At 42.3% G+C, this 16621-nt stretch overlaps 1 protein-coding gene across 1 annotated transcript; it reads left to right on the forward strand.

Moving 5' to 3' along the window:
- The first annotated feature begins 10872 nt into the window (after positions 1–10872).
- Positions 10873–15335, forward strand: SLN (sarcolipin). Its single transcript, XM_020803136.3, has 2 exons — positions 10873–11009; positions 14674–15335. Exon 2 carries the CDS (start codon positions 14781–14783, stop codon positions 14874–14876), a length of 96 nt encoding a protein of 31 aa, XP_020658795.1. The 5' UTR covers positions 10873–11009; positions 14674–14780; the 3' UTR covers positions 14877–15335.
- Positions 15336–16621: the final 1286 nt, after the last annotated feature.

The following is a 16621-nucleotide window of genomic DNA, read 5'->3' on the forward strand; positions in this document are numbered from 1 at the left end:
CTGTGCTGGCTGGGGTTTTTGGGAGTTGCAGTTCAAAAACATCCGAGTAACAAAGGTTAAGAACCACTGTTTACGTGAATACAGCCTATTGCCATATTGGAAAAATTAACACACCAGTTCAAATTATACAAACAACCACATTTTACAGATGAGTTTTTCAACACATAGCTTCAGGTTGTTGGGTTTTTTAAAATATTAATAAAGAATGATAAGTCTTATTGTCCACCTGCTTCCCGTGTGAATCTTCTTAGCAGAGCGTGGAGTTTTATGGGTGAAAAGCCTTTAGCTCTATGCTGTGGGGGGGAAATCCACAGAGCAGAATTAGCATCCAGCCTCCCTACAATAGACCACCACTTATTGTTTAGTTCTCCTTAACTGATACTTACTGTCTCAGGAACTCTTACTCAGAGACACTGATGAGAAAAAAAAATTAAAGGGGTTCTATTTATTCACAGTTCTGAATAGATCAAAATAACATTCTCTAGGAAAAAAAAAGAATGATCAGTTATATCTGAGCTTCTCAAGGTGTGTGCCAGGCACCTCTTGTGGTGCCCCACAGCTCCGTGGCATGCTGCCAAACCGGCCAGGAGCAATACGGAAACTTTTCTTTGTTTTTCGTTGAGCAGGCGCACCCCTCGCTGTTCTTCCTGCTCCATTGCTTCTGGGTTACATGAACAGAGCTTAACTAACTAGCTTCATAAACGACTCACTACATGGCTTAGGATTCTGACAGAACACTGACTCTTAATTAACTACATATGGATTCTCTAACCATTTGTTTAAAAAATGTAGAAAGAGAACTCTTGAGTAGAGAGGTGTGTCTCTTTGCTGGATTGACTGACAATCATCCCAGCCCAGAAAAGCCCCTCCCGGCCAAAACCTCTTAAAGGCAGCATTTGAAGGCTGCTAAATTCCAAGAAATCTTTGGTGCAGTATTCTAATCTGATGCAGATTACAAGGGTGCGAAGGTACTATATGAGAGTATACATTTATAATGAAAGACCTGCACTATTATTTTGTTGCTCCTGCTGTTTCCATGTTCTTTCAATAAATCTGTGGGCTCTATAGAACCGCACAGTGATAGTTGCAAACACTGAAGCAATAACTCAGGATGTGACACTGAATTGGAACGATCCGGCTTTGCTGCGGTTTGATTCACCACCTTTATTATGTCTGAAATTGCAATCAGCGCTCGTACTCAGCTTTTGGATTGAATCAGGAGTTCATCTTCCACACCAGCAATTTAACAAATCACCAACTCGGAGCACTTTTGACCCTCCATTTCTCTCTTTCTGCCTCTCTTCCTGCCAAACTCAGTTGTCCTCTATACCTGGCACCTCCTCCTTTTATATCAGTGTTTCACGCCCCTCTTTTTCCTTCTTCCTCTTCTTCCTATCAGAGGTTGGTCAGGTGCCTTCCCACAGTCCCTCCTCATGGGATAAAGGCAGCAAAGGGACCAAGTGCTGTGGTGGCTTTTTCCTCTCTTTCCCCCTCCTTCTTCGTCTCCTTTCCCTCCTTCACAGGCACGCGCACACACTCCCTGCTCTCTTTCACTGCTTCTCCTCTCATGCGCCTGTTAGCCTTTATTTTGAGGCTTTTATGAAATTTGAGCTAATCTCCGGCAGAGGATCAGACACAGACGAACCAGCTGTGATACAACACATTTTATTGAGAAAACAAAGTATGTCAGAACAGACAGCTGGGGCTCCTCTCATAAAGACTGAGAAGGCTCTGAAAATACATTGGTCAGATACATATATATACTGTTTACAAATAGGGAGTCATAAATCCCAACATCATGATTGGGCCTAAGATGCAACAAGTTTGGATCCTTGCCCTAATTAGTGTTTGGGCTATGATCAAGGTGAGCTATGGGTTCTTGACAGGGAATGGAAAGAGGTGGAGGTCCCCCTCTCATTGTCCTTCTAATTTCCAGACATCCTGGCACCCTAGATGTGTATCCCTTATCTATACGTTGGTGTTGGTATATAAGGACTGAGGATTTGTTGTGTTGTAAATGGACCTCTTCACACATCCCCTGTAACATCTGGTAAGATTCCAATGTGTTTGGAGGTCCTGACCCCTCCTGTGACCGTTTCTCCAGTCTTACACAGTTGTATTCAGATTATTGATCAAGAGTTCTCAAGCTGCAAAGACCTGCGAGATATGGTTGTAAGCCACCCCGATGTAGAGTATTTTGTGGACGGAAGCAGCCTAGTGTGAGGGGGTGAGCGAAAAGCGGCATATGCAGTACTTACAGTTCCTCACTCCCTCTCTTTTTTCTTGGCACGTGCCTCTCCTTCTGCTCTTCCTCCTTTTGGTCTTCTACAGACAATCCCCCTAATCTGTACATATATAAACACAAAAAAATGCCCTCCTTCTGGCAAAAAAAGGTCAGAGACAGAAAAGCCGCTTTGCCTGCAATAAGGGCTGGATGGATTTGAATTATCATTTGCATCATGTGGGCAACAAAAAATGTTGAATTCACCCATTTTATAAGTGGAGCAAATCCTGAGATATTTGATGGTGTAGTTGGGTGCTCAGTCTGAAGACTTCTGTCTGACTTTTCAGGAGAGTGGGGAAGCAGTCTGACACAGCACTTGTGCACTTAGAAAGTTCGCTTTTAAAAAAAATCCCTGCAAGGGATGTCCCCAGATTTTGCCTTAAATTTAGGCGTTTCAATGGTTTGACAAGGGTTTATTAACAATCTCCAGTAAGAGGCTAATAAAGCCAAGAGTGGAAGAAGGGACTCTGTATCCTAGATCACAGGCCAATAAACAGGAGGGGCATCTGATCCTTATGAAACTGAATACCACATAGCATTTGTGGTAGAACTGAATGCTCCCCCTGGAAGAATTCCAGAGGTGTGGTCGGCTTAGGGTTTTTTTTTAAAACAGCAAATGCTCTTGAGGCATCATTCTAACTTTCCAAAACTCAAGTACCTGAAAGGAAAACCTTATTTACCTCACAGATACTGTATGTTACTGGGGGGAGGGGTCTGTTGAGAAAATACGAGTCCCCCACAATAGGAGTGCAATCTCTTATTGAAAAAGATGTGGGTGCTATCTGTGGCACACAACAAATATAGTTTTTTACACACTCTGAAGAGTTTCCATGGGTGATGGGGAATTCAAACCCAGGTCTCCTAAGTCCTTGTCTGTCACTCTATCCTCTATACTGCACTCAGGATTAAAACATTACCTGGAAAGAAAATACATAATTATGCTGGCTAAAAACCTACCTGTTATGGCTGTTGGCATAGTAAATTTGGTGTAAATCTTAGTGTGATTGGGTTCTGATTCTAAACTGAGCAGTTCCTCTTCTTTGACAGGATTAATCATAGGAGACATAATACTATTAACAGAACTTTTACTTTCTTTAGCAGGGGAGGGATCTGTTACGCCTTCTATAGACCCAATGGGACTGGCAACTATTGAAGACTCAGACTACATCATAAGAAGTCCATTTAACAATCCATTGTCCTTTAATATGGAGACATTCCAAACATCGCGGTCTGTAGGCATTCTCAGATGGTTGCTCCTCACCGTGCAGATAGTTCCACAGCATGGGTGTTGAGCCCATACTCCCTCGTGGGGTGTCTGTGTAGCAGGAATAGGATTGGGTTGCACCATCCTCTTTCAGGGACCCTTCCCTCTTGGATATACATACGCAGTTCATTCTAAAGGATATGTTTCTCCCAACTGTATCACTAAACCTGGATTTACTCATCGCTGCACATATCCACTTCCCCCTCCTCTCTTTTCCTCCTCTCTCTGAGGAAAAGATCACACATACGGTCCTTCTTCCTTCTCTGGTCCCACACTACTCTCTTCCTTTACTTCTCTCTCCGGACTTATCCATTCTTCCGAATCCCAGTTTCTCCCTTTCACTGTCTCCCCCTCGCCTTTCACCAAGAAGCCTTCTGTCACCTCCCCTCCCTTTCCTGCCTTTTCTGCTCTCCCTCTCTTTTCAGTCTGCCCTCCCCCTACTGTCAAGTCCTCCATCCTCGTGGGTAGAGTGGATAAAAGGGCGCTGATGCCTTCTGCCTCAGATGATCGAGGGGACGGCTCATTTCCAGTCTTGATGGTGTCAATGGGATCCTCTTCACACTTAGCGAGTTATGAAACTCAGCATGCAACAGTAAACACCTACATGTGCCTCCTTAACTTGTAGCGATCTGCCACCAAGATTTATATCAACTGAGTTATGTCAGTGTAAAAACTCAATAGAATTTTGACCAATTGTTGTTGTTGTTTAGTCATTTAGTCATGTCCGACTCTTCGTGACCCCATGGACCAGAGCACTCCAGGCCCACCTGTCTTCCACTTCTTCCTGGAGTTTGGTCAAATTCATGTTGGTAGCTTCGATGACACTGTCCAACCATATCGTCCTCTGTTGTCCCCTTCTCCTCCTGCCTTCACACTTTCCTAACATCAGGGTCTTTTCCAGGAAGTCTTCTCATGAGATGGCCAAAGTATTGGAGCCTCAGAATCTGTCCTTCCAATTTTTTTGACCAATATAATTCTGTTATTCAAAACAATTTGCCATTTATTAATATTAAGTGATTAATAAATCAGTCCTTTAAAATATTTGTGTTGGATTGTCTCAATAAGGAAGCCACTGTTTTGATTTTGCAACAGCGATCAGGATGGTTGATTATAGGATTTTCTGGATGTCACTTATTCATGGAGTTGCCATAAGTTGGAAGCAACTTGATGACACATAACAACAAAGATTCTGTGTGTGCATGTATGTGTTAGAGAGAGAGAGAGAGAGAGAGAGAGAGAGAGAGAGAGAATTGGAAGGCAGGAATCTTTCTTTCTTTCTTTCTTTTACGTGCAAACTAAAGGTAACTCATTTATGAAAAAAAAGAGCTAACGAAACTATTAGGTGATAAGCTGAAACACCTGCCTCAAAAGGTCATGAATGCTGAGAACTTTTTTTCATTTGGCTTATCCCAAATTTTACAATGGAGTAAAATGGCTGCTTGAGACAGTGGTTGTTAAGTGACACTGGAGGACAGCAACAGGAGTCTTCTTGGCTATTCCTCTTGAACGTAACCCATCATTCTCTGCTGTTAAGTCAGGGGTGGGCTGCTTGTGCTGTGTGGGACAGATATGTGGCCCTGGACTAATTTTTGCTGTCTCCCACCCCCTTTGCCCTTCCCCATGCCTCCAAGGCACTGTACCAGCTTCCAACCACCTCTGGGGGCTTTAAAGTTACAGTGGATAAGATTTATTAGTTGAAACATGTGTGTGTGTGTGTGTGTGTGTGTGTGTGTGTGTGTGTGTGTGAGAGAGAGAGAGAGAGAGAGAGAGAACTTCTGGTTGTGATTCTGAAGGTATGCATTAATATATTCCTACACTGCTTTCAAAGTCTCCTGTTCAAGGAAAGATACATGACTGTCTCTACACCGTGGTCCAGGAATTGATGTTAAATAATCTTGAAACCGTGTTCAGTATGTTGTAAACAAGATAAGAAGCCATGGGCTGGCTGAATGGCTGGCTGGCTGGATGCAGAAAGATATGTTTGCTCCTGATAGCTAGTAATGCAACACCACAATTTTGCAATCAAAGCTGCAGCACCGAAGGGACTGCCAGCTTAATGTCACAAGGAGACACCTGTCAGCCTCCTACACTGGAAGTATTTTATATTAGCTGGATCAGCAAAATATATATATATATAAAATTCTTGCCACAGTTCACTCTCACAGACTGACCTTTTTTGTTGTTTTATTTAGACGGGCATACCTTGTAGCACAGCTATAATTCAGATAGTAATAATAACCAATGAGGACTGAATCCTTGGGAATCTTAACAAGTACAATCCTGCCAAAAGTGTTAGCAAGGAATTGATTCATAGGAAAGCCACTGCATATCTTGTAAAGTTCCCATGCGCTCCAGGTGACATTTAAATGCACTTACCATACGCCATGATCCCATCTTACTCAGTATTTGATACTCCAAGTCTCAGCGTATATATGCTCACAAATTCTTCCAGAGCCCTTATTTCAGAATTCCAAAATTCAACCCTCTCAATGTTATCTGTTAAGGTAAAAATAAATTTGCACCAGTGTGGTGTGTTGAGTATCAGACTGCAGAGGAGACTGGTGCTTTTTCTGACATTACTGGGAGTAAGAATCTCCATGAAAACCACATGTGAGAAAGGCTTTCTCCAAAGATTCTGGCTGTGGCCTCTGCCAGATAATTTGTTCTTTGTAATGTACTTGATTCATCATTGATGTTGTAATTTTTTTCTCCTGCTATACAACACAAAATTTGCAGTGTCTTGGCTTTCTATGCTTTCTAGTTCCTCCATTCAGCAGGAAGGTCAGACCTCGATAACGTTCGCTCTATGCTGGCAGCCAGGATGACTGATATTGTAGAACGAGTCACAGACTTCCTTGATACTATTGTTAGGAGACAAACCATTGTCCCTTTATGGATATCTAACAGTTTTCTGCCATCTTGATGCCTATATATGTAGTTACCTAGCAAACCACTGTGGCCATGTCCAATTTCTACTCATGCCAATAAAGGTTTTATGCTTTGTTTTTCAACTCAGTTTGTTCTGGTGAGAAGAGTTTAGCGCTGTGACACTTCTAACTGGAAGTTGATTTCCATGGTCAACTTTCTAGCTGAAAGCCTTAAATTAGATTCCAATTAGCTACAAATACACATTAAAACAGCTTTCTTTGAAACGATTTCCTGTGGACAAGTTGCTTTTGGAGATGAAACTTTTTAGATGGAGGACTGAACTCAGATCTTAATAAGCCCTACAGGTATTCATGACCAAGCAGCAGAAATGGATGTGTATCTTTTGCTTAGTCTGGAAAAGCCCAAAGAGAACAGTTTGTCTTCTGCTTTCTAGTGGAGAAACAGCAATCACACTGGAATTTGCTGTGTGATTTTCTAGTGCTGCAGAAGGTAAAAGATCATTCTGATCCCTCTGCTGATGTGATTCTAAGACTCCTGGGTAGTGTCAACGAAGGCTTTCACACCTATAGAAATATACACATATACACCATAGATCTCAGTGGGCAGAGCGGGGAGTTAAACCTCGCTATCTCACTAAGCTGTGATGTGCATTGGGTAGGTAGGGGAAGGAAGGAATGTCTGTCTGTCTAGATAAGGGATGTTGGCAAGTCTTTGAGTCTGAGTCCCAAGTTTGAGTTCAGGTCCTTGGTACCAACTCCCAAGTCCGAATCCAAGTCCTGAGTCCCTATTAAAAGCAAGCTCTTTTCCCCAGAAAAAAAGGGAGGGGTGGGTTCTAAGTCTCAAGTTGGGTCAGAATCATTGAACAACCCCAAGCTAAGTCACCAATACGGCTGAAGTCCGACTTGACCACAAGTCCTGTGACTCTAGTCCCCATCCCTGGTCTAGATAAGTATTTCTGCATGAGCATTCACGAGTACCTGGGCATATATAAGAGCCCAACAGCCATATGGCTTGTGGCTCTCTAGGTCCAAGTGTTTGGGCACAGATCCTCATGAGAAGAAGTTATGAGTCAGTGGCATCAGGGCCTGCCCCAAAGGGCCTTTTAGGACTCCCCATACTGAAGCTGACTAGACCAGCAGCTAAAAATATTAGAATGCAGGGTGTACTTTGGGAGCAGGTGAAAATAGCAGAAATTCTTAGGGGCAAAGGGAGGCTAAAAGGCACCCACAGTTTTGCCCTGCAGTACCCCTGGCTGCCATTTCCCATTTTCCCAAATCTGCTGTCTGAAGCAGCTGCCTCGTTTTCCCAAATGACAGGTCCAGATCTTACTTACTATATAGATTTTCTTATGATACCATGGAGAATAAAAAGTGGTCTGATTTAAAAATGAGTAATGTATATCTAGGACAATATTCCAAGTGCTGCACACATTGGCTGAAATCCTGCTACTTGGTGTAGTAAAGTTGCACTAGAATAGGCCCATTGAATCCATGAGGGTTTGGTGAGACAATCTATATAAGTTCCATTGATTCAATGGGTCTACTCTAATCATTTACTACTAGTGTCTTTCTATGGATTTCAAGATTTGAGGGGAAAAATACATATTTTAGTTTGCCTTTTTGGTCAGCAATGTAATATTATCCATGGGCCCACCACTTCTTGCCTGCTTACACTGGCATCACACTGGTGTAACTTTTAGAGGTAAAATACTTTTAATTAAGAAATTACTGTATTATTATGTGTTGCGTACTGAGTTTTGTGACTCCAGGTGCAACTGATGATGTCTAAGGTGATTCCTTAACCTGGAATTCCCCCCCCCCAATTAATGCTATTTGCATAGATATGCAAGATTTTAGCCTTTGAAATTATGGAGGGCACAGGCAGATGTCAACCATATTAAGGCTGTGATACAATCCCTATTTAGCTGGGAGTAAGTCCCATTGAACATATTTCTGTGTAGACATAAGGGATGTGGCGGCGCTGCAGGTTAAACCGCAGAAGGCTCTGTGCTGCAAGGTCAGAAGACCAGCAGTCCTAAGATCGAATCCACGTGACAGAGTGAGCTCCCGTTGCTTGTCCCAGCTCCTGGCAACCTAGCGGTTCGAAAGCATGTGAATGCGAGTAGATAAATAGGTACCACCACGGTGGAAAGATAAACAGCGTTCCATGTCTAGTTGCGCTGGCCACTTGACCACGGAAAATGTCTACAGACAAACACTGGCTCTATGGCTTGGAGACGGGGATGAGCACCGCACCCTAGAGTCGGACACGACTGGACTAAATGTCAAGGGAAACCTTTACTTTATCTAAGTCCCACTGAACATATTTCTGTGTAGACATATACAGGACTGAGCTATTTGAATAAGTTAACACCAGGACATTAAAAAAACAAAACAAACATTAAATAAAAGCAAAAATAAGATAAAACTAGAGACCAAAACAAGAAGAAATAACTTTTTTAAAGTTTCCAGCTTTATAAACATGCAAAAGTTTTATTGTCTATTTTGCTGTGTGCTAAGCAACGTCATTAAAGCAGTTGTTACAGCAATACAGCGTACAGCAACAACCAAGAATGTTAGGCATGGCTCTTTGGTAGTATTTGGACGCAGGATTTAATAACAACAATAACCTTAGAACTGCAGAGCTGGAAGGGACCCTTTGGATCATTGAGTCCAGCCCCTCTCAAGGAGGCACAGTGGGAAATTGAACTCCCACCCTCTACTTAAACCACTGAGCTATCCAGCAGTTCTTATGGGTTGGTATATTGCATCCTTGTTCCGGCTCTTGCATTGTTCTGCTATATCTTCCAATTCCACATCTCACACACATGCCTTCTAAAAACTGAAGCATTGTATTCTACTCTAATCATCTTCTGCCCATGTCTCTTGTACCCACAACCTCATGCAGTCTCTGACATTCCATCCCGCCTCATCTCCTTTCCACATCCCCAGCTCCTTACCTGCCTGTCCATATGGGTCTGCCTTTCTTTAGGCTGGGCGAACGTAAACCAGGTCTTATAGGTCAGCCTGAGATCTACCTCTCTGACTCTGTTCTCAGTACAAGGAAGCAGAGGGGTGTGTGTGTATGTGTGTGACGGAGGAGGAGGAGGAGGAGCAACACCATGCCCTTGACATTACAGGTGGCCTTTCATTTAAGACTAGAACCCTAAAGATCCAAAGCCCATACAGAAGTATTCTATGCTTCTTTTTGGGAGCAAGACCCATTGTAAAAGCCTTTTAGCTAGAATTTGACTGGATGGAATTTCTTGGACTAAATGTTTCCTCATGTACTCTAATGGCAGCAGAGGTTCCAGAAAGTAGGCGACACTTAGAAAGTTTTAAAAACCTTCTTCTGTTCGCCATCTCATTTTCCTCTACCTTAATCCAAGGCCATATTTACCTAATCCCTCCCTTCCTCTTTGTACATGAAGTAATTTATTGATGGGCCCTCGATGCTTCCCCCGCCCCCCGCATCTGTGCACGGTATTGGTGACCCAAAGTGTTAGGGCTGCACTTGGTTCATCATAATTACCTATAATATTTCAGCAGAGGTAAAGGGTTAAATAAAAGGGCACCTGCTACAATGCTGTTTTTGAACAATAAACTGAATGGCTAATGTAAGCCTAGTGAGAGAAGGACCTGTTTGCTTTTACCTCATAAAGCAGCATGCCACACGAATGATACTGTGAATTAAATCATTGAAATTTGAATGGGTATCTGAAGAAAGGAGTCAAAGATGAGAACATGGGGAAAGGAAACAAAAACATCAAATCAGTATTTCAGATGGGATGGCTCATGGACTAGGGTAGAGTGGACACCTCACTTCCCAAATTTGTGAAGGGTTGCCTCCAGTACCAGGTCATGAACAATTTTAAAAGACATGAAAATCAAACTCATTGTCTGTCTACTGAAGGAATGGAACCATGCACCATATCTCACTAGAAATAATACTGTGCTGCTGTTCTGCTGTCTTGGATTAAACATATAGGAACATGAGAAGCCAAAGAGGCTACTATAATAAGGACTGAGGACAGCAACAGGTGGCCGTACTTATCAAGTAAACCGCATAGAATCTGGACTCCACTCAGTTGTCCAAAAGCAGGGTCAGGTTTTGCCTTGATCCTGAAAATTTATTGCACATTCCTGGGAGCTGTGCATTTCTGCAGTTGATCCTGAGGCATGTGCTTAGGAGTAGAATAAGCCTGCTTTGTTTTATTTTTTATTTTTTAAAAATTAGAAAGTTCCTGGCCTGTTAAGAATTTTCTGGGGCTAGGATAATAATCCATGAGAGAATCCAAAGGAAATATGTAAATCAATACAGAAGCCGGCCTGCCTCCCCTCATAAATAGCTTGAACTGAATGCTGCCCATCAGCCTAACCCCATTTTAAATAGGCAGCTGGTGATGTCATGGCTTATGTTGCCAATGCCCTGGTTGCTTGCCTCCCTCCTCCCTCTGACTACTTTAGTCCCACCAGAGGAACTGGGAATCCAGACTGCCCTGGGAGATGAGGAGAAGCTGAGGAAAGCCCCGGGTACCACGGGTTCGTGCTGTGCTCCATCCTTCCTCTCCAGGTAGAGCAAGGGGTTGTATTTCATATGCCTGGCATCCTCCTTTTTCAAAAATACTAGACAACCTGAATGTCCAAAGAGTGAGGGAGGGGGAGAAATTAAATTTAAAAATATGCAAAATGCTAGCTTCCTAATTTTGTTGAGCTTTGGGCAGAAAAATCCTACCTAAATCCTTCTGCTTCTAACACCATCTAATGTTAAATTCGTGACATGGAGATCTGCATGAAATATTATTTTCCACGGCTTGATATAACGGTTATAGGCTGCAATGTTGAGCCAAAGTAGATAAATGACAATAACAATTACGTGCCGTCAAACTGATTGCGAGAACCTTCCTCTCCGTTTTCTAGGTGTAGGATACTCAGAAATGGTTTACCCTGCACAGACATTGATCTCAAGAAGGTTAAACCTGTTCTTTAATCAGGGAACAATGGCATGCTTCATGTTAATGATCTTATTTATTCCATGAGCTCAATAAAAAAAATGTTCCTATGCCCATTTTATAGATCAGGAACTGAGGCTAAGGAAAAGTGAGTTGATCAGGGCCCACTACTGTGAGATTTGAACTCTGGCTTTTGGAACTAAAAGGAACGTAATATTTGTAGCACAATCCTGATTTTGTATTATCCTGAGGTGGCTTACTACCATGCTTAAAGCACTAAAAATCCATGAAATGAAAGCCCCTGAATTAAATCTCCGCTCAGTTTATGAGCAACTCAATAGCCCTAGGCAACACATATCTTTGTACAGTACAAGCATCCTGGCTGCAAAATGAAACTTAATGGCCTACCTTTCAAGGGTGTTTGTATGTATTACTAAAAAAATATTTGCACAGTGTTTTCAACATTTTAAAATGTCTATTATTGTTAAAACAGTGTAGTCATACTACTAGATTATATTGCTACATATATACTGCTGCTACTGCTAACACAGTAATATGAGACGATTATTATCTTCAGTGCACAGTTGGGAGTAAATGCTGTTCAGCTCACTGAATCTCAGGATACGACCAGACACTTACTTATCTGGGAGTGAGCTCCAATAGGAGGGCTTATGTCTGAGTAAATAGAGATGATGATAGTGCCGTTAGTTCTACGAACAAGCTTATCAGTTTTATAATTTGTATATTCTCGAGAGACACTGAAAAATTAAGAGGCATAGAAGCCCAGACTGGCTGAGGCCAGTGAAACAGAAATATTTGATGCTCAGAACATTTTGAATTGCAGGAAAAAGTGAGGGCAGGAACTTCTCTAGGGGAATTATGTAAGGGTGTTAAGAGCAGGAGAAAAATCTCGATGGAGGTACTTAAACAATTGTTAGGACAGCTGGAAAACCTATTTTTCAAAGGAAAGATTTTCTAAGGTACTTGTTTTGCACTACCCCAGAGTTTTTAAAAGTTCCTCCTTGTGAACCACACTTCCGAAAACTCCCTAGGTTGCATGACCACTGAAGGTTGTATTCCTAAAAAAGTTTCTTTTCTGAACTCTGATGGAAGACAAGATTCAAAGCAAAGTTCAAAAGGGGTAAATTGAAGATTATGTTGCTCAACATATAGCATCCTTGCTGACTTTGTTATGTTTATATTCTTAATAACTAACCAGTGAATTCCTGAGATATAGTCATGTGGGGTGTGTATGTGTTTGAGAAAGAGAGAGATCAGATAAAGAATTTCTTTATCATAAAAGAGAGAGCCGCTCTTGCCAAATGGTGTCTCACAACTGCACATCTGCTTTTCTGCCTCTCCACATCTTTTGTTGTGTTCTTTTTAAAGAACAGCCTGGCACTCTTCTTCTCGGTTGCACCACAGCTCCCATCATCCTCAGTCAGTGTGCTCATCAAGTGAGCCATTCATGTGAGCTATTGACCATGCTGGTTGAGGATAATGAGAGTGGTGATCCTCTGGAGGGTACCCGGTAGAGGACAGCTAATCGACATCATATATCATGACATGCCCAACAACTCCGGCATGGTAAGCTTTGCTAGGAAAAAGAGTGGAGGGCTCAAAAAATAATGTTTGCTTTCCAAAACGTAATTCAACTTGCTTTTCTTTTTGTATTATTTTCTTCTTTAAAAAATGATGCTTAATTGTTATGTTACATGCTCTTAATGGTTGTTGTTTTCCTTATATTGTATTTGTCTGTTTGTGTGGGTAGATTTATTCACTTCTTTATACACCACCTTGGAATTTGACAGCAGCATAGGTACTTGATTTTGGCTTCACATACATGGGACATCAGATCTGCTGACACAACACATCTGAAAATGGCAGCCGATGCAGCTCTTGCTTGGTTAAAACAACTATGCTCTGGAGGGAAGGAGATTTAAGCATTCACCGTATGGTGGGCTCTATCTGTCCATCTCAGCAGGAGGTAGTCTCTGGCCTCCTGCTGAGGTTCACATTAACCTCCTACATCCAACAGAAGTGGGGAGTGTTACTTTTTTCGGACAAAACTCCTTTAGTCCCAATAGCCAATGAGAAGTGTAGTCCAAAAAAGGAACTCCCTCAAGTTCTTCTTCAACAAGTAGTTAATACTGTTATGTGGTGACTTTTTCTCAGGGGGTGTGGCCAGGGGATATGGCTTGGAGGAGGAGCCTGGGAGGCACAGAATCCCCAGGCCCTCTTCAGCCCATAAGGGGCAACATCTGTTGGCCAGATTAAGACTGTCAGAGATTTTCCCTCTTCTGGAGCTTGTGTTTACAGTCAATTATCCTGCTTGGGAGGTTGATACTTCCAGATGATTGGATTTTACTTTGGTCTAGAAACAGAGGGGTGGTATGGGATGAGTTGACAACATGGTTGCATCTCACACCTTTATCAATTTTGTTTATTTATTAAACTTCTTTACCGCCTAATTAGTGAAAAACACTACTCTGGGTGGTATACACGATTAGACAACAAAATCCCAACCTCCCTGTCCAAAATAAGGGTTCTGTCAGATCATCCAGCACCTTCTTTCAAGGAAACTATTGTTTTTACCATATTGGTCCTGCAAAGTGGAATTCAGGTGGGATTAATGAGGGGAGGACCTTTCGGAATGGAGGAAAAATGGGATCCATGCCAAACAGAATCCAAAACTTCCATTTAATAGGATTCAAAGCAAAGCTTGGAAAAGTTGCATTTTTGGATGACAGTTCTTGAACCAACATGAGCACTGGGTGTTGCAGTCCAAAAAGCCACTCCCCCAAACTCTTGCCTCAAGACATCCTAAACTCATACTTCTGAACGAATCATATTGTAGGTTAGTGAAAATATATTCAAGGGAAATATTCCTTTTCCCTTTAAAAGCAACACACATCTAAATATTAGAATTTGTAATCATTAAAGGTTTTTTTTAACATCCAGTTTTCAAACCCTTTCCAAAATCATAGATCAACTGTGCACGGGTGTTTTAAGAAGAATTGTAAATCCAAATGGGATTCGTCGGATTGTCTTCGTGTGGGATATATTTGGGTGGGGAGTGGTACTGAAAGGACCAGTTGTGGATCAGAAACTGAAGAAGGTGATAAGCTGTTAGAGATACCCTCTGCCTTTAAAAAAACCTCTCTTGCTTGCACTAAAGGTTAGCAATAGAAATAACATTTACTTATGCTGGCGGTATAAATAGTGCTGGAGTAGGCTTCCCACCTTCGCACGTCTAGTTCTGATGCTGTTGTTCTTGTTCTGTAGGAGAGGACAAGGTTAATCACAAGGACAACCCGAAATAAGAACTCTCTCTTCACGCTTGTCCGGTGAGCGCAGCCTTTGCTCTTCCCTTGTCGGTCCCAAGCCCAGCCATGGAGAGATCCACACAAGAGCTGTTCCTCAACTTCATGGTTGTACTGATCACAGTACTCCTCATGTGGATTCTGGTGAAATCCTACCTAGAATGAAATGACTGTGCCACACTCTTTGGAGTCGGTGAAAGATCCAAGATCAGAGGAGGATGTCCTTTCTGCTACACAAAAATGCTTCCCTGTGCACTCTCTGTCTTTGTGTGTAAAAGAAAGTTATGCAGGCTTTTTTAAAAACTTTAAAATACTTCTTGCCTATAGGCAGCTAAACACTGAAATGGATCTGGGATGATGTAAATTATTTAATTTATTATACAGAGCATGTCATATCTTTTTCCCCCCCTGCTCATCCTTTGTAATTCATACGTGTTCTTGACCTGAAGGCATAACGGTGACAAGTGTCAACATTCATTTGTCTTTCTTACCTGTTTGTTCCTTGTGCATTCTTGTGTGGCTTTCATGGTTTCAGCATTGTGTACTGGGATCTACTTAGCTGAAGTATGGAAACTCTTCTCACATCCACTGTTGTAATTGGAATAAAGAGCTAAATATGATGCATTTCTTGTTTTCCTGAATTCTCTTCTTGATCTTATCATTGGTGTGTGGATTACAGCTGTGGGTGGGGCATTTGGTCCTCCAATTGGTTTGGGTTTCTGTTCCCAAGGCCTTCATCCAACATGCCACAGTAAGGGATTATGGGAGATGTAGGCCCAAACATCTGGAGGACCTCTGGCTCCCAGAAGCTCACTGGCAAAATAGCACTTTGGTTACACTGAATCCAAAGGCATCTTAGTCCCTAAATAGAAATACACAGAATGTACATTGTATACTGTAATGCTGCCATAGGCAGAAATAAACTATATATCTGCATTTAGCCTTTCTTTCCTTTGGTTCCAACAGAGTGGAGCCAAAGACATTGTATATATATCTATATAGAGATTTTATCCTTTCATTCCAACATATTTTGAGCCCATCGCAACCAATGAGAAGAAAAGTGTGGGTGGAGGTGTATGTGGCTGAGTGTCTCGAAATACGTTGGAATCAAAGAAAAAAAATATCCAAAGGAAAGAAGGAACATGTCATCTCTCTCAGCCTTTAGCCCATGCTCCATCCTCTTCCTAAGCTAGCTTGTTCTGCTGCCTATGGTATGTCAGAAGAAACTGTGCTGAATACCTGGATTCTATACATGGAAGAAACATACAGAGATTTTGGTTGTTGTGGGTTTTTCGGGCTCTTTGGCCGTGTTCTGAAGGTTGTTCTTCCTAACCTTTCGCCAGTCTCTGTGGCTGGCATCTTCAGAGGACAGCACTCTGTGCTCTGGTGCTGTCCTCTGAAGTGCTGTCCTCTGAAGATGCCGGGCACAGAGACTGGTGAAAGGTTAGGAAGAACAACCTTCAGAACCCGGCCAAAGAGCCCGAAAAACCGACAACAACCATTAGATCACGGCTGTGAAAGCCTTCGCGAATATACAGAGGTTTTGTCTATTGCCTCAGCCCACAAAAATGTTTTGGGCCAGCCCAGAAAAAGGCACTTGGAGTCCAGACTTGGCTTTTACTGTATTTCAGTGGCATAGACCTTACAGTAGCGCAGCTTCTGTGGCAACATGAGAAGACCCAAACCAGGAGGGATTGAGGGGAACAGCCCTCCTTTTGCAACTCTTCCTCCTTCCCTTCTTATGCCAAATAGAGGATCTCTAAGTAGGAAGCATTTCTTGGAGGCTCCCAGGCTTCTCCTGTTACCCTCACAGCATGAGAAGGAAGAGAGCCACAGCTTCTGGAAACTGCTTGAGCCTGCCAGGTAACTGAAGAACTCAGGCAACGATGTCAGCTTGGCTTGTGTTGAGT

This window comes from Pogona vitticeps, chromosome 3 (assembly GCF_051106095.1).
Source record: "Pogona vitticeps strain Pit_001003342236 chromosome 3, PviZW2.1, whole genome shotgun sequence".
Classification (NCBI taxonomy): Eukaryota; Metazoa; Chordata; class Lepidosauria; order Squamata; family Agamidae; genus Pogona; species Pogona vitticeps.

What these genes read in the sequence shown, in the direction of transcription:
- SLN (XM_020803136.3), top strand. Translation starts at nt 14,781, where the DNA reads ATGGAGAGATCCACACAAGAGCTGTTCCTCAACTTCATGGTTGTACTG.